The following is an 18,788-nucleotide window of genomic DNA, read 5'->3' as shown; positions in this document are numbered from 1 at the left end:
TTTTATAGTTTACTCTCCCTGCTCTTTTCACTTTTGTCTTTTAATGAAATGGTCCATCGTTGTTTCATGTTGTATCGCAACCTGCACATCACAAAAGAGTATCTGTGAATTTACTGTGTCAATTACACCCCTGTTTGTAACATATCAGGATCTTATTGTTTCATGTTGCCCTGTGTTCCCAGAACCAATCTGTGTCAATACATGAAGACAAGGAGAACTTAATGTGTTGAGGTTTCTGTTCTCCAGTCATTGAAATATCCTTCAGTGTTTCATTTCTCTGTACCCTCTTGTATCCTTTTTACTGTAAGAGTACACAGAGTGTAGATTGAGGAGCAGGATGTCACAGTATAGCCTGTGTCATCAAGAATTCTAGGTCTTGAAGTAAGGTGTCTACTGTGGATTCTCTTTGAAATTATGAGGAAGGCCAGTCATTTTTTTTCATGGCAACTCACTTTCATTTGCTTTCCTTTTAATAAATTCTTTTTTTATATATATATATATTGCGGAGCAAATAAACAGTAAAACACATTTTTGGCTAGTGCCTTTATCCAGTTTACTTAATTATAAACCTTATCATTTATAATTCTGTGCTTTTTTAAGTTATGGATTGTATATCTCTAACTACAGTACCATATTGTAACATTGGGTAGTGTCTGAATGCTATTTAAAGCATACAAAGTAATTTCATTTCTCATTTCTGTCATTAAAGCAGTCAGCGATCAGCTTCCTGCATGAAGTAAATGTGTAGGTAAATGATCAATGTGGTGTAATACAGATAACAGTCTTTGTTACCCAACTTCTTGGAACTGCACAGGAGGATTAGGCTTTAAGTTTGGTTCTTGTAGCATTATGAAATGTCAGTAATCGGTATTGGCTATTTCTTGTGTTCCACACTGTACGTACTTTGTACTACAATAAGTAAGCCTTTGACATGCAATAGTAAGTCAGCTATTCTGAAATGGGTCATCTTCTGTCCACCAGTCCACCCATAAATTGTTTCTCTGAAGAAATAACCAAGCCATTTGCCCTTCCGCTAACAGCAGTCAAATGCTACTCCCATAAAAACATTTAAAGTAAAAATTCCAGGCCTTCTGGTTTGGCGTTTTCTTTGAGGAATGTTTATGTAATCCAACATAAATTTGTGGTGATTTCCTAGCCTCTGTTGAAAGAAATCCTAGCTTTGCTGCAATAGCTTTAATGGAAATTAAACAGAACTTACACGTCTGACTTTACAGGAAAACCACCCTGCAAGATGTACTAGTGTGGGTGAAAGTGGTAACTGATAGACGTCATCAGTGATTCAGCTTTGTCCAAAGGGAGGTTTACAGTGTTTTATTAAAGAAACAGTAGCTTGGCATATGTATGTTACAATGAAGAATTATCCATACAGTAAGTACTATACAGCGAAGCACCGTTCAGATACTGTACTGCATATAGAACACTGTACAACTGTAGTCCCAACTTTATAGTGTAAATATAACACACATACACCATCCTGGCAGTAGATACAGGGAGTTGTTCATAGTAGTGGCAAATAATATGAACTGGGGGATGCAATTTGTTTGAACTTTTTGGGGGGTTTTCTCATGACTCTGCTATTCTGTAAGTAATTGAGTTGTGCCCCTGGTGATGAAACTTTAAATGGAGTTCTAAAGTACGGCTGTCGGGGTTATTAAAAAGCAAGTTAATCACACACACACACACACACACACACACACACACACACACACACACACACACACACACACACACACACACAGGGTTGCCAAATTTCTGCAGGGCTTATAGCCCAAAGTCACTTAAAAATAGCCCAATTATCTGTTTTAACTAAAAGCAAGCTTATTATTAACATGTAGGCCTATGCATCAAATAAATAAATAAATAAATAATTTAAAAAATAATCAAAAGCTTTCATAAGAAAAGATACCTAGTATAAATTTGACAAAAACTTCAAGCCCCAGTACAACTCATCTATACGTCATTATCAATAAATTCGTACGGAATCTCTGAAGGGACAAATCAACATTCATACCAGGCCAGCAGCCAAATTAAAGCATGATCCCTTTATTGAAATACTAATGCTGGTACTGTATCCCAAACATGAAAACAGTTCAATCTTTTAAAGTTATACCACCAATCTAATTTAATTACATGATCAACCCTTTACTCCTTAATATTTCCCGTGGCTGTGTTTTTGAAGTAGCCCAATACTACGGGAAAACCGCGGAACTGGCAGCACTGCACACACACCGCACCACAAGGAAACGTTCTATCAAATCACTCCATATCCAGTGTCCAATCAACTGTCTCACAAATTGGGTGATTAAGTGCATGTGCTTCAGTCATAGTCACTCAAGCGTGTCATGGTCAAGGATGAGTGATTAAAAAGAAACCAAAAACATTTCGTCAACGTCCATCATTTATATACCTTATTTTTTTCCTAAAATAAATGAATTATAATAGTGATAAGTTTCTTTTGATGCTCTGCATATTTGTTCAGATGCCATATTTCATTGTTAGTACATTGATAAAAAGTGGTAACAAATGGAATTAGCCGTTTTTGAAAAACAGAATTTGGTATTCCCAAGAGTGGAACAATTAGTAGCCCTAAAGATGGTTACAATTGAAGGCAAACGCCAGTGTTTTATGCAGTAGTATAAAGCAATTTTATGCAGACCACCAGTTAAGCATGCAGTCTATGTGTATGATAACAACTGACAGGGCTGCACAGGATCAGAGGATGATTCAAAATCAGAGGCAGAGCCACAATAAATGTCTCGTTTAAATTTAAAGTAAGTTGTAAAATTGCTGAGATACTTGTGTTGGAATATTGTTTCAAAATTGTATAATGCAACAAATATATATTAAAAGGGTTAATGCGTGGCCGAAGGTTTCTCACTGATGATGTCAAACCGGCTTTCTCAGTATGTAAAAAGCTTAGCGGGAACGCTGGTCCTAATAAAATTCATCTTTGATTAGGAAAAAAAAAAAGTTTTGGTTGTATTATGTATGATAACATGTGATAGTTGTAGTTATTGTAGATATGTTTGAAGTTATGTAGCTACAGACATACTCAAATTTGTTTGTACCCCTCCCCAAAAAACGAAGAATGCACAATTTTCTCTGAAATAAATTGAACCTGACAAAAGTAATTGGCATCCACCATTGTTTATTCCATAAATCAGACTTTGCTTTTGATTTTTTATTTAACATAATATTGTAAATAATAAAACAAATGAAAATGGCATGGACAAAAATGATGGGACCGTTAACCTAATATTTTGTTGCACAACCTTTAGAGGCAATCACTGCCATCAAACATTTTCTGTAGCTCTCAATGAGACTTCTGCACCTGTTAACAGGTAGTTTGGCCCACTCTTCCTGAGCAAACTGCTCTAGCTGTCTCAGGTTTGATGGGTGCCTTCTCCAGACTGCACGTTTCAGCTCTTTCCATAGATGTTCGATAGGATTCAGATCAGGACTCATAGAAGACCACTTCAGAATAGTCCAATGTTTTGTTCTTATCCATTCATGGGTGCTTTTAGCTGTGTGTTTTGGGTCATTATCCTGTTGGAGGACCCATGACCTGCGACTGAGACAGAGCTTTCTGACACTGGGCAGTACGTTTCGCTCCAGAATGCCTTGATAGTCTTGAGATTTCATTGCCCTGCACAGATTCAAGGCACCCTGTGCCAGGCGCGGCAAAGCAGCCCCAAAACATAACCGAGCCTCCTCCATGTTTCACTGTAGGTATGGTGTTCTTTTCTTTGAAAGCTTCTTTTTTTTTCATCTGTGAACATAGAGCTGATGTGACTTGCCAAAAAGCTCCAGTTTTGACTCATCTGTCTAAAGGACATTCTCCCAGAAGGATTGTGGCTTGTAAATATGCATTTTAGCAAATTCCAGTCTGCCTTTTTTATGTTTTTCTTTCAAAAGTGGAGTCCTCCTGGGTCATCTTCCATGGAGCCCACTTTCGCTCAAAAAGCGACGGATGATGCAATTAGAAACTGATGTACCTTCACCTTGGAGTTTCGCTTGTATCTCTTTGGCAGTTATACTTGGTACTTTTTGTACCATTCGCACTATCCCTCTGTTCAATCTGGGGTCAATGTTCCTCTTGCGACCGCGCCCAGGGAGGTTGCCTACAGTTCCATGGACCTTAGACTTCTTAATAATAGTTGCAACTGTTGTCACAGGAACATCAAGCTGCTTGGAGATGGTCTTGTAGCCTTTATCTTTACCATGATTGTTTATTATGGTAAAGGTCTACAACTCTCTCCTTTGCTTTCTCTGGTCCATGTTCAGTGTGGTGCACACAATGATACACAGTGACTACTTTTCTCCATTTAAATAGGCTGAATGACTGATTACTAGATTGGAGACATGTGTGATACTAATTAAAGAAACACATTAGTTTGAACAAATGTGTCCAGGCCATTTTAGAATATCTTTGTAGAATAAGCAATAATTCATCTCTTTTCACAGCTTCTTTACTTTATTCTATGACATACCAAAGGCATGCAAGTATACATGATAAAATAGCTTTTAATTTCATCACTTTTCAGGAGGAATGAAGCATTATTTCAATGAGCTGTAAGGGTACCAACAAATTTGAGCACGTCTGTATGTGACACAATCTCAGTGTGGCTATTTTATAGGGTAAAAAAAGGAATACTGTACAGTATCCTTAAGGGCAGAAAGAACAAATCTCTCAAAATAAGTAATTTGCTACAGCAGTAATCTGATTAGTATTTTGCACAACAGAGGAGGGGCTCGTTCACTAAGAGTAATGCTTTGTTAAAGTTAGACCTCTGTGTACTGCATACTTGAGTCACTGTCTGAGTAAGGAACTGCATCACTTCCTTGCAAAGTAATATGTTAGTGTTTAGGGAGATTTCCAGCTGCAATTAGTCAAAAGTGCTGTGTAGGAGAGAAGCTGGAGCTCTAACTAGCTGGCAGAAAGCTTTAGGACTGTGTTTAACTTGCTGTTTGCTATATAGTTAGCAATGAGGTGGTGTATTTTGAAACAAAGCGATTTGTGCCAGTCATCATTGATCAGCCTTTCCTACAAGCTTGAGCAGGTAGGTATCTTTCTTTCAGCTGCTTTTATGTTTGGATTTTAGTTTTTTCCTTTGACACAACGTTGTGAGATATGTAGAATGTCCATTACGCTACATGTACGCTACATTTTTAAAAGACGGAAAAATGCAATTATCTTTTTTGTATTTTTGCTATTGCATGTATTACAGTACATGTTGGTATTTTTGGTACAGTACATGTCTGAACTATTTTTGTGTTGTTTTTACAATGAGGAAGAATTGATAATTGTTTAGTTTTATTTTTCATGTATATTTATTTGGTGCTACTGTATTGAATTTGATGTGTAATTTTGGGGTATGCTGAGACCACTAAACTACTTTTACTTGTGCTGGGTTCAAACCCAGATGAAAAGCATGACATCAGTTGTAAGTTAGACCGCTGAATCTTAAAAATCACTCAGACATACAGTGAAAACATGAATATGACATCTTGTTTCTGATAGACATGCTTTATATTTGGAAAAGTAAATGCTCAGTTTGCCAAATACATAGGCTGTTTCTGAATGGTGATTGTGACTGTTTCCTGACATATTTATCATGTAATCTTGACATCCAATTATGATTATCTACAGCAAGTTCTATAGTGCTATTGTACAAGAAATATTAGCAGTTCTGTGGCATTTGCACAAAGTCGTCAGATTTGAGATGGTCACTATGTTTGCAGGGTTTTACAAACACTGTGTGCCAATTGTGTTGGTGACCATGGCATCAGCTTCTAAAAGTTCCTGGAGTGTTTTTGATTAGATATAAGACTGTCATATGAAATAGCACTGAGTTTGGTTAGAAAAACAGCCTTTCTAGAAAGGATACACGGAGGATTGTTCCAAATATTTCTAGTGTCACATACACAAACATTCATTCACAGTCATTCAGTGTTTTGTATTGATGGTGCAAGTATCTAAAACTAGTAGGTACACAGTGTAAAGCTCATTTTCTTCTTCATAGTGGCTAGATGGTAGATCAGACATTGCTTAGCAGCTGTTCTGTGATCTGGACTTTTATCACACTAATCTGTGTTTGTTGCAGTTGAACAGTTGCTACAAACTGATTATTGAGCTGCAAACATACAGAATACTATTTTTATTTTATTTGTATTTATTTTTTTGGAGAACCACTACTGATATTCCGATAGTCAAAGAAATCAAAACAGCTCTCCCTCCTATATACTTTCTGTCTGCCACAGTGCAGGACCACAGACTCTCCTAAAATATACTGTGCCTCTGTATCTGTAAGGACTAATTGTGTAACTTTACTTTCTTGTCCTAGACCTTTGCTTTTGGATATCACCCTAAAAATGAATAGACGTCCTGCAGCAACTATCCCCATAAAAAAGTGTCTTAATGTTCGGTTCATACGTAAATCATTTTTTGTTTTTTCTAAACTATGTTCAACTCATGAACAAGACACACAGATAAAAAAATGAATTAGAAAGGAAGGGCATAGGCAGTAAAATGACAAACATCTTGACTTTAGACTTTAGTTCAGCAATTCAAAGTTACTCTGAGATTTACTCAATGTTGTTTGTCTCTTTTGACCTGCAATAAACTTGCTTTTCATTGACGGTGGGCGTTACGTAATTAGAACAGAGGATATTTGTTCTTGAGCAACTGCCATACCCTGGACTGTCTGAATCACTCAAGGCACATATTTAGAGAAGGGGGGCTCTGTTTGTAGAGGGCTTTGAGAGCAAGGTTTCACCATGTTACAGTATCCAATCTCTCTCCTCAACTTACAACAGTATTGTGTAATGCAAAGTGCAGTATCACATACTCTTTATTGGACTGGTGCTGATCTTACTGTTCATGCAAGAGTTCATAACATGTGTCCCCAGAAGTCCACTACCAGAATAACCTGTTATGGCAGAACAGGAAGTATGTTAGTGTGTGAGTTTTTATTCTTGTGCTGCATACATGTAGCTGGTTTTTAGCTTACTGGACCACGCAAGCTTCATGTCTCCCTACCAAGACGTATATCTGACAAAAACATTTACAAAGGGATCACGCTTATTTGATATCTACAGAAAGGAACAGTGAAAGTTAAAGAATACAATTGGGGATAATGTTTCATTTACAAATATAGCAGTTCTGAGAACAGTGTATGGGAAGACTTTTTCATAGATAATAAAAATGGGAGGTCCAGTCACTAGATATGCTTCAGGCATGTGAACAAAAAGAACAGTGTAAATCAAGAGACAAAAAGTAAGATCATATTTTACTAAAGACATTGCAGGCTTACTGTCATTTAGGTATCCCATTTCTTCTTTTGAAAAAGAAATGCCATTTTCCACTGTTAACCAGGCTAAGATTAAGCTAAAATAAAAAGGCAGACTAACGGTGAGAGTTTAGTTTTTGAAACTGCACAAGCCACTCCATGAATGGAGCACTCTGTACGATGAAACTGACCAGCACATTTTTAAGTGACGATTCTATGTTTCACATGGTGTTTTTCTGTTTTTGGAAAGGGACTTACTGACCTGACTTCAGCTGTTTGTAATGCATGTTGATACCTTTATTTTAAATGTTTTTTTTACTGTGTTAACATAGGGGATCCCAAACTTTCTTGACATAATTGAAATGGAAGTTTATAGTTATTTCTCTGAGTGGATGTAAAGGTATTCAGTAAATAAGCACCTAACAGGAGCATTAAGTTAAGTCTCCCAATTATTATTTTTTTTTTATTTTTCAACCACCTCAAAGTGTCTCAGCTTAGCTTTCTGATCTGGGGCTATATGCTTTCCTAATAAAAAATAAATAAAATAAAGTACAGTATTTCAATATCATTTTATAATGATTTGTTGCTTTTTTTTATCTGCCTAGTTTTAAAATAACTTTCATTTTCAATGATTTACAAATGCCATGGGTTTTAAGTTTGTTTTGAAGTTGGGGTTTTCCTTAAGAATTATTATACTGTGTATATTTGTTCCAGTACCAATATCCTTGAATTTAGAAGACATTCATTGCTCGACCTGTCACTCCTCTGCCAGTGATTATAAATACATGAAGAAACTCAGTCGGCCTTGATAATGTTTCCTTGAGTTCAGGCACATGTCTGGGCACACTCTAGCCATACCCTCTAACTTCTTGTAATTGGATACTATACATAAAGTATTTTACATGCTTGTTTAACATCTTGGCCGATACATACCTCTTGCTGCATGGATAAATGTCAAATGGCACCAGCATGCACACATACTTTATGTCTCAATAACATTTCCATGTGGTGTCTGTAGGGTTGATGCTGATACAGTAGTTATTTACCTCTGTGGCAGGGATGTATGTTACTCCCGTACTACAGGTGCTATACTTGTTTTCATATATCTTGTGAAGAGTATATTCCAGACACAGTAATGGCCTGACCATCCATTACCTGTGAAGTGTTTTTCTTAATTAGCAAAACTGAAAAAATCACTGTACTGCCGTAGCCATTATAATCTATAAAAGTGTACTTTTTCTAAACCTAGATTTGATTAGTCTATTTACACGAGAGGGTGTTAAATTACTTAGGCATGGCACCTTTTTGTACACAACCAAAACCTAATCTAATATTTGTTTTAGATACCAGAGCGTTGGTATTTGTGTTCAAACTGAATACTGTCTTGAGCAGACTGATTGACCAATGACCAATGAGCACCCTGTTCTACATTTCTTCAGGATTAGTAAAGATGGATGGCAGTGAATTTGTACTTGTATTTTATTGGTATATCCTTTGGGTGTTTTGGTCAGGCACAATTGTAGAATATTAAAGTAGTAGTTGGGTCTATTGGTTGACATGGTAACAAGAGCAAACCCTTGCTGTTGCGGTCTGTGCACATGCGGTATAAGTGTTTGGGAGTCAAGTTTTGGTATTAGTTTGCGTACCGTGTCATATCCACTTAGAATATCTTTTGTACAAACAAACTTTAATATTCTCAACATTGTTACCTTTATCTTGAGAATTGCATGCAATTGTGACACTTGAACAAGAATCTACCTAACTTAATAATTTCTAGACTGATTGGTTTAATGTAGGTAATGAAGGTTTTACTGTGTCTTCAGAATAGCTGATCTGAGTATGATGACACTTTGCATTGACATGTTTTTTAAAAACTTGGTGACCCCTATATTATGATCTTTTTGGGTGGGGAGACATATATGTTGCAAACCTAAATTAATCACATTAATTCATTTTGATGTATTTCAGGTTTTAAGAAGATAATCATAAAGAGGAAGCACTACCAGGATCTCACCAATTGCAATTGAACTTTCTGTAAGTAGTTCAGCATTGTTTTCATAATCCCCCAAGGTTTTATCAATTGCCATATAATATGATACAACTGCTTGTTAATTCTCCCAGTAAAGATATTTTGAGGCAGATGTGAACACATCTGTATTTTCTATTACTGCAAAACATTCCATTGCCTTCTAAAGCCCATTTCCAACTTTTTATTTCTTACTATCCACACATGCATCTGCTTGACTAATGCACTAACATGCAAATATTGTGATCATAGGTTTACCATTTCTCTTTTGCAATCCTTTAGGATGTACTGTTCTGTATAAAAAAAAAAAGAAGAAACGGGTAAAGTAAAGAGGTAACTGTGTGTAGGTACATTTTGTTGCAGTGTTGGCAATAATTTAAATCACCTATTCCTATTAAAAGTAATTAAAGCCCCTTTCACACTGGCATGCTCTACCCGGGTCAGAACCTATCTGGGTCAGAACCCAGTGTTAGGCGGGTCAAGTATGCGATTTCACACTGCTTTTGATAAAGCAGGGTTGACCTGGGTGACAGACGCAAGTTACCAATGCGCATTTCAATGCCCCAATGCAGTTTGTTACTGATGCTTCCATCCAAGCTTCCCTGGATTGAACAGTCTGCTCAAATGTTGATTGAAGCAAATGTTTCTTCATCCCTGCTGCAATCTGCCTCATGCTGTATATCAATCAATAAAAATATGGCTAAACGGAATAAACAGACATTTTCAACAGACGTGGCTGTTTGTTATCAAGTCGGCTCACGAACGGCCGTCAAGCATTTTATCTCGCTCAGCCCAGGTCAAAGCGTGTCGACCCACATCCTGAAGTGGGTCGCTGGGACCCGGGTTAACCCAGGTTCGACCCAGGTACATGGTTTCACACTACGTGGGATCGTGACATTGGTAGCTAGGACTCGGGTAGGAGTGCCAGTGTGAAAGGGGTTTAAAACGCTTACCTGAAATCGATTCTGCCTTAAACTAGTCATCTGGTTAACGACTAGTGTTTAAGAGTGTAGAAGTCCATACCCATCTCATGCAAGGAAGGGACTCATTTGAATGCTGCAATCCAAAACTACTACTATGCTCTCTTGTATACTGTGAAATAAATTGCTGTATTGGCAAGTAACCAGTTAGATGAAAAGTGTTTTTTTTTATTCATGAAACAAACACGAATATATTGGTGCAGAATCCTTTTCTCTGGTATTACGTTCTTAATTACAGGAACACATCTTTCCCAGTGTGATTCAAAATGTGCTTGATACCAATCAGCTAGTAATTCAAACTAGCAACAAGAGGCCATGGAAGCTGACTGACCTGAATATTTGACAGGCCTGCATGGTAGATTGTATGAAATGATTCTTTTTTGGGAGGAGTGTTTGATGTGGCTTCTGAACGGGCCAGTTAACCGCTGTTCCGATCTTGGGTTTTGACTTATGAGGTAGAGTAACATACAGTTTACTTAACGTTGTAAGTTAAAGACTGTTTTTAAAAGTCTGTGTTAGGCTGCTGGTGGCTAATTTACCGGGAGTGAATATCATTTTAATTAATTAATCAAAACGCTTACAACAAATTATTTAATTGAGACTAAATTATTGTAAGGCTAATGGAGCAATTGAGTTTGGCTCGCAGTGAAATCTGGACTCAACTATACTTCTATGCAATCTTATTTCAATCCAAAAGTTGCCCGCACATTGTGTATGTACATCTTTCAGCTGCTGAATCTGTTTTGGTAGACTACTTGTGTTTTTTTTTTTTTTTAGTGATGATTTTAGTCTGTGGACTAAAAGCAGGCAAGATTCAACAAAGTACATGCAATCCTTTAACCAACTAACATGTGTAACAGAAGTCCAGCATTATTACATCTAAAACATATTCTTGTAATGTGCTGTGCAGTCTATACAGAAAAGTTGCTTTGCTGTAAAAACTATTCCATTTACTTTGCTATTGCACGTCTTTGTTTCATCATATAACCAGGAACTATAAACTGTGTTTTATAGTACCGATACTTGAAAGCTGCTAAATGTTCTTTTGTTTTTACCAATTAGTTGTATTGGCTATACAACAGATATGATCTAAAATCAAGCATATATTTCCTAAAATGTTGAATTAAAACAATTAAAAAAAAAAAAGGCTAGTGGTGAAAAAATATACCGTCTTATGCCCTTGTTTTCAGTGGTGTGTCAGATGGGTGATTTTCCAACTTGTCCATACCATTTATGGCAGCTTTGAAGCATCCTGTAGTTTTAATAGTAAATATAGATTAGCAACATGTCACTAACGTTCTTCTTTTTTTCTTTCTCTTTTTTCCCTTCTGTCTTCCTTGTCCTGCTATCATCTGGCCAGTCTGTGCTATATTTAGTCTTTCATACATACAGCAGTACGATTTCTCTTTAATACTGAACTTAGTGAGGTTAACCACTGGTGCTGGTACTTGTAACTGCACGGCTGCTACATCTGCCATCTACTGTTGCCTTTGTCTGTTAACAACATCACGGACCAAACTATAGAAAGAAAGAAAACTGGAGAGACTCGCACTTCAGGCCCCTTGTGTTTCTTGATCTTGCTGCTATACTTTGTGTAAACGGGGAAAAAAAAATACATCATGATTTTCAAAGAAGTCCACTCCATTGTCTTGTTCCCTGTGCGTCTGTTCATGTGGCTGTACACTGCCCTTACCTTTGTTCCATGGTATTTCCTTACCGATGCCCAAAAGAAACAGACCATGGCAAAGCGGATAAAAGCCAAAGCCACGTCTAATGAGACGGAAGGCCCATATCGTTCTGTGGACCACTTCGACTCACTTGCTGCGATGACTTTCCCTGGCATTGACACTTTGGACAAGCTGTTTAGACATGCAGTGCAGAAGTTTGGAAAGGCTGATTGTCTCGGGACCAGAGAGGTTCTGAGTGAGGAAAACGAGAAGCAGCCATCTGGGAAAGTTTTTAAAAAGGTAACGGCATTATTTTAACAAATGGTTGTATGGATTGATGATTGGTGTTTTTTCTGTAAAAGAGTTTATAGATTTCCCAATTGCAAAACTGATCTCTGCATCATGATGTTCAACATCCATGCAAATATGCTGTGGTGTCTGGGGTGTTCATAATCTGTTCCTTTTTCATACACGCTATATCATTATTTATAATTACGCAAACCCGAGTTATTTAATTTCGTGTTGTTATCCCATACATTCCTTTCCAGATGACAAAATGTTTTCAGCCTTCCAAAGGTAAAGTTAATGGTGCCAGTTAGCAACTTTAATTGCCATTTTGCCTATTTTGGCAAGCTTGCCTAACCTGGCGGATTCACTTAGACTTTTCTGACAAAATGTTTAAGTCAGTCTTGCTTCAAACTGGCTTTAGATTCCAGAAACCGAACCAGTGAAGGTGTTAGCAGTTAACTACATTTCAGTATAGCAGACCCTGAAAGTAACAAGGACTACTGCAAGCGCTTGACTGCGAGTGCTTTAAAAGCACAACGCTGCCAGCCCTGAACCTTTGTTTGTCTGCCCATTAGCATCAAACCCATGTTAAACATGCAGCCAGGTAACGGTCTGGTTAATTGACAATCCAGTTAATAGACTTCTGCATGTTTGAGTGTATTGTACATTTAGACACAATGTTTACCAGTTTTCAGTGAGAGTAAAACCCTGATTATCAGGCATTGTCTCAGTAGTTGACCTTGTCTTTCCATCCCTAAGTGGTCGACTACAGGATGGTAATGCTGTCCAATCAGGGTTCCATGTCTTGAAAGGTTTGTGTTGCAAATAACCAAATAAATAAATGATTGGATTAGTTCATATTCTTCCTTCTTTTACAGTTAATTCTGGGTGAATACAAGTGGCTTTCTTATGAAGATGTAGATGCTCAAGTGAAGCACTTTGGTAGTGGGCTGGCTGCCCTAGGGCAGAAGCCAAAATGCACCATCGCCATCTTCTGTGAGACTAGAGCAAAGTGGATGATAGCGGCTCAGGCTTGTATCAGATACAATTTTCCATGTAAGTACCATGCTTCTCGATCCTAAATCAATCCCAAGTTACAATTTTTCATTCTAAAGAGAGAAAAAAATGTTTAAAATATATATTTAAAAGGTTTTAGTTTTATATATAAAAATATATCGCCCTGTTCTTTCCTTTTACCAGTGGTCACTCTGTACGCCACACTAGGAGAAGATGCAGTAGCATATGGTCTGAATGAGTCTGGAGTCACCCACCTCATTACTAGTACAGAGCTTCTGGAAGACAAACTTAAGGTAAGTCTATTGAAAACATTGTCATTTTAACCTGTAGTCAGAAGACTTTTTACAATGAGGGCTTTAACCAAATATGAACGCTCTCTTAACTTCCTTTTGTCATATATTTCCAGGACACCCTTGTAAAGATAAGTTTGAATCCTGATGAGAATAAAGTAAAAATGTAATTCTATCTTTTGTACAGACTGAGATGGGTGTTTTCCATTCTGATGCATGCAGGTGTTTCGAAGCAAAAAATAAATAAATTAAAAATCAATACAGAAAACACAATAGTTCTGAATGGGCAATGCAAATGAACTTGTGAAGACAGACGTGGTAATAGTACGAAAAAGAAACGTGGTTATAAATACAAACAAGCATTTCATTAAAAAGTCAGTCCTTTAAGAGATACTTAATTGGGGGTAGTTCTAGAACACAAGGAGGAGTGCAGTTTTAATTTTATCATAATAGAATGTGCCTCTTTCTCTATACAGTGTGTACTGTCGCAGCTGAAGAATCTAAAGCACATCATCTGTGTGGATAAAAAGACTATCAGTAAAACGGGCTATCCAAAGGAGGTGGAGATTCACAGTATGGAATCTGTGCAGGAGCTGGGAGCCAAACCTGAGAACCGTGAGTAGGACAATCTGTTTTGGAAATGCATGTTTAAAAATGAAATTTTGTTTTGCTTGGTATACCTTGCATTGCTTTTGTTTTTAGTAAGTTTCTCACTTGTTGCTGTATTGCGTGTAGTATACAGTGGTGTAGAAAGCTTTTGCCTCTTGTGAGAGGATTGTTTTAAACAGACACTGTAGAGCAAGGCTGTGTATGTATTTCACATTCGTTTTTTTATATAATGTGGGGTTTTATATTCTCTGGGGGTTTTTTTGCAGTAAGTGTAGAACCTTGTCGACCTGTCTCCACGGATCTTGCTGTCATCATGTATACCAGTGGTTCCACTGGCCGTCCAAAAGGTGTCATGATCATTCACAGTAACCTGATAGCAGGGATGACAGGACAGTGTGAGAGGATACCAGGACTGGGGTAGGTAGATGAATCGGTAACGGTCTGCTTTTCTGGAAGCATAATCGTTTCAGCCATTTCAGGCTTTAGCATGAGATTAATTAGTGTCATCTGAGCTCCATTTAACATATTTTAGGTCACAGGTTTATGTGAAACTAAATAATCCAGTAGTTAAGCCCATCAGCTATGCAAGTCTAATTTGTAACTGCATTTCCCAACTAAAATCCTTCCTACCTATTTATCTATTTATAATATGCAATTCTAATCATTTAATAAAAATTGTCAAGTTTTTGTTGTTGTTTTTTGAAATTTAGTGTTAGAAATATAAAATGAGAAATGTGTCGCTGAAATATTAGTGTTACAGAACAAGGCGTCTAAAGTGTACATTTCATCATGTAATGCATGTTCTATACTCTCTTTCTTAAAGCCCAAAAGACACCTACATTGGTTATCTGCCCCTAGCTCACGTGCTTGAAATGACTGCTGAAATGTCTTGTATCACGTATGGCTGCAGGATAGGATATTCCTCTCCACAGACTCTGTCAGACCAGGTGAGGGTAAAGTGTGGTATGGCTTAAGAACAAGGTTTACCCCAATATAACAAAGTGGAACTGGCAAGAGTAAGGCACTGAGGCAATGGGGATTTATGATGTAGACTGGAGTCTACTACGGGACCACCAAATGTACTTTACCTGAGCCAGATTAGAACCCAGGCATTGATGATTATCTTAAATAATCTTAAATGCAATCTTGTAATGTAATCAGCATCTGTTGACATTGGTGTAATATCTAAAATGATCTGAAAGATCAAATTGATTTGGCGTAACCTGGTTTTAAGTACGTTTCCAGAAGAAGAGCTTTAGAATACAGCTCAGTGATCGTAATGCATTTTATTTGGATTGGAGTGAGTGCTCAAATCTCAAATGTTAATTTGATTTTTAATTTGTATATAAACAGACAAGCACTGTTAGTATTGGAGTTTCCTGTTTCTTTGAGGCAGCTGGGCTACAGTGTTTAATTCATTTTTGCAAGTGAAGGTCAAGTAATCACTAAAAATGTAATAAAATGTTACAAGAAAGTAATCTTTTTAAGGAGTGTACATTGTAATAAGTACATGCTGATAAATGTGGTTTTTTGTATCAGTGTTGTGCAAGTATAGGACTATAAAATGCCAAGCCTTGTGTTAAATTTACATTTGTTTTATATTTATTTTCAGTCCACTAAAATCAAGAAGGGAAGTAAAGGGGACTGCTCTGTCCTGAGACCAACCCTGATGGCAGCTGTGCCGGTATGTACATCAAATCCTTTTCACGGTTCAGAAAGGGGTCTGCCATAATGTGCTTCCACATTTTGTATTAATTTTTTTAAAATCTAGAACAATCTAAAATGTAATTCCTTAATAAGAAGCCCACGAGGAAAATGTTAAGCGCATGTAAATAAGAGAATATTTTTGATTCCAAGATATTTTGGTAGTGTTACACTTCAAATTGTTTGTAATATGCAGTGTCATCTTGCATATAAACTGCTTTATGTTGATGGCTTGTGTGGAGGATTTTGAAGGCACAGATAATTGATTTTGAATAGTTTGGGTCAGATGGTCTTCACATAACTGAACGGTATTTGTGGATTCAAAGCATTTCTAAATGGGATTTATTCATGGCATCTTTGCCAAAGCATGTGTCTGCCCTGGCATCATTTTTGGTTTATGTATCATTAATTATAATTCATTACTGAGGTCCTCACATATGATACACCATGTTAGTAAGCATTTGCTCCTTGCCTATCATTTCTGGATTTCCTGTTTTGATTTTGAGGATATTCATATCTGATATCATTTGGTTGACGAATTTACAAAGTGGGACAGTTCTGTCTGGCTCTCATGAAAGGAATGTGTTTCTCCAGATACAATCTTATTAAAACGAGCAAGCGTCACGGAGAAGCCAATTGCTTGTTTTGATCAGCAGAAGAATGTAGTTTTGTAGATCCTGTGGTTTAATATCTCCCTGCAAGTGCAGGAAGCATGCATTCATACACATTGGATCCAAGGTAAAAAGTGTTCATTGGCTCCATTCCAGGCAAGAGTGAGGGCTAAACCATTCAAGGATGCTGTTTTGGTTTGTGAAATGATTTCTAAGGAATAGAATCGCACATGCTTCTTGTAATTGTTCTTTCTCATGTGTTTGTGTCTGCAGGAAATAATGGACAGGATCTTTAAGAATGTAATGTGCAAAGTTCAGGAGATGAATTATGTCCAGAGAACTCTTTTCAAACTAGGATATAACTACAAACTAGAACAGATAACAAGGGGATACGATGCTCCACTCTGCAATATGTAAGTATATACTGTTAATGCAGGTTTATGGTATCTTTTAGATACAACTAGCTTGTATTTGCAATATCAAAAACATACATTTTGTTTTAATATCCTTGAGTAAATATATTTACCTTCTGTTATTTCATATTTAAGTTATTACGAACAGAGAAATTGTCTTGATAGCTGGTCATTAGCTTATTTTTGAGCTGTAAGGTTTACAGATATTTTATTGAAGGAATAAAACTCGAAGATCGTCTTTGGGTATATTCAAGCAGATAGGTCTTTCTTTATTACACACTGCAGTGTGGAGGCTACGTCTGCTTGCTAGCTCAATAGACTATCAAAAGCGAAAGACATAAGCATTTATACTAGGCCCCATAGGAGGAGTGAAGCGACTGGGTGGGAGTTCCTGAGCCCCTGGATAGATTCTAGCAACAAGACAACATGAGCACACAAGCCAATAAACTACAAGTTACAATGGTGCTCCTCCCAGGGGCAAAACAGCAAGACAGTAACAGGTGATAGACCAAGGTCCGAGTTGTTCAGGTCTGGAATTCTTCCATCTACTAAGGAGCCAGCCTTAGATCATCCTCCCATCCTCCCTATGCCATCTGTGTCCTTGTAACTTGAGAAACAGGTGTTGCACCAGGAAGGGAGGAACACCTTATCCTTCCTGGTACCAGTGGGAAAGACGCCACCTGCAAGAGACCCAGACATACATAAAGAAAGAGGCCCCATGCTGCTGAGAACAGCAAAGAAAGATTCACTCAAGGCCGTGGACAGCAAATTCTAGGGAGAAAGGTTGAGAATGACATGAGAGAATTTAAGAATATTAGGAATAATAAGAATTTAACCCTTCACTTATGCATTGTAGCACTCCCCTAGATGCTATGAAAGAGTTTGCGAATCCTTTGTCATGCTGTCATTCGACATTGGGTGCCTTCAATGCCTATGGATTTGTTGTGTACGAGTGTAGTCAGCTCAAATAAGTTATTACAGTCAGCACTCGGATATACAATACATGTCAGTCGCGTTTTATCAGCCTTGGTTAAATTCAATCCCCAGTTGTCTGATACAAAGCCCATCTCTTCAGTGTTACAGTTGACTTGTTTAACCATCACAGCCTGCTGTTTTTTTTTTTTTGTTTGTTTTTTTCTCTGGGATGGCAAGTCAGTCTGTCTTTGTCTTTTTCTTTATTGTGCACTGCAGTTACACAGTGCTTCCTCCAAAAACAAAGCGAAAAAGATAATGCACAGTAATGAAAAGTTAATCATTACACAGTTTTAGATACTGTGATGCAATTTTTTTTAAATCTGTGATCTTTAGTTTTTGTGCATTTTCATTTGCAAGTGAACTGTGACATTAGGGCCTTATCAAGCACTATATTCTGCAATTTTGAATAATGACTTTAGGTACAGTTTTATTCTGGAGACTGTGTTGTCATTTTTTAATATTTTGCTAAATTGCATTGCGTTTACATTTTAAACAGTTCTGTGGATGGGTAACATTTTTATTTCATTTTGCTGTTGGGTCGTTAATGGGGAATTTCACATACTGCTACAATATGTACCAGATTTAAAAGCATGTACTGTATTACAGTCCACATGACCAGACCAGTCATCTCTTTTGGCAAGTGATATTTTCAGAATGATATTGCTGTGAATTAAAATACTATTGTTGAAAATATAGTACTGTACCAACAAAACCAATACAGTACATCTAAATGGAAGCCTACTTATTTTAAAACAGTCCTTCCAGCTATGTATTTTTGACATTTAATCTTTTTTGTCTTTTACTGCTGTGTTATTCCCCCAACTCGTGTGCTAACAAATTTCAATGAAAGAATGAATGAATGTACAGTTCCTCAAATGCAAATCATATTTTTTCTTTG

The 18,788-nt window shown here is 37.2% G+C and overlaps 1 protein-coding gene across 7 annotated transcripts in view; it reads left to right on the top strand.

Moving 5' to 3' along the window:
- The window catches only part of LOC121295782 (long-chain-fatty-acid--CoA ligase 4-like), a 38,294-nt gene that overhangs the window by 5,224 nt on the left and 14,282 nt on the right, over nt 1-18,788 (top strand). The window contains exons 1-11 of one of the 7 annotated variants that reach the window (XM_041220818.1): nt 4,873-5,081; nt 9,279-9,344; nt 9,619-9,679; nt 12,047-12,283; nt 13,150-13,327; nt 13,472-13,581; nt 14,055-14,193; nt 14,454-14,604; nt 15,011-15,134; nt 15,800-15,871; nt 16,776-16,915. In XM_041220818.1, coding sequence (XP_041076752.1) covers nt 12,056-12,283; nt 13,150-13,327; nt 13,472-13,581; nt 14,055-14,193; nt 14,454-14,604; nt 15,011-15,134; nt 15,800-15,871; nt 16,776-16,915 — 1,142 coding nt within the window. In that variant the 5' untranslated portion in view covers nt 4,873-5,081; nt 9,279-9,344; nt 9,619-9,679; nt 12,047-12,055. Of the gene's footprint in view, nt 1-4,872; nt 5,082-9,278; nt 9,345-9,618; nt 9,680-11,676; nt 12,284-13,149; nt 13,328-13,471; nt 13,582-14,054; nt 14,194-14,453; nt 14,605-15,010; nt 15,135-15,799; nt 15,872-16,775; nt 16,916-18,788 lie in introns of those variants that run through there. The other 6 variants (XM_041220813.1, XM_041220815.1, XM_041220817.1 and 3 more) reach the window with 6 other exon arrangements.

Source organism: Polyodon spathula, chromosome 20, assembly GCF_017654505.1.
Source record: "Polyodon spathula isolate WHYD16114869_AA chromosome 20, ASM1765450v1, whole genome shotgun sequence".
Taxonomy (NCBI): domain Eukaryota; kingdom Metazoa; phylum Chordata; class Actinopteri; order Acipenseriformes; family Polyodontidae; genus Polyodon; species Polyodon spathula.
This window is presented reverse-complemented; position numbering and strand designations above follow the sequence as displayed.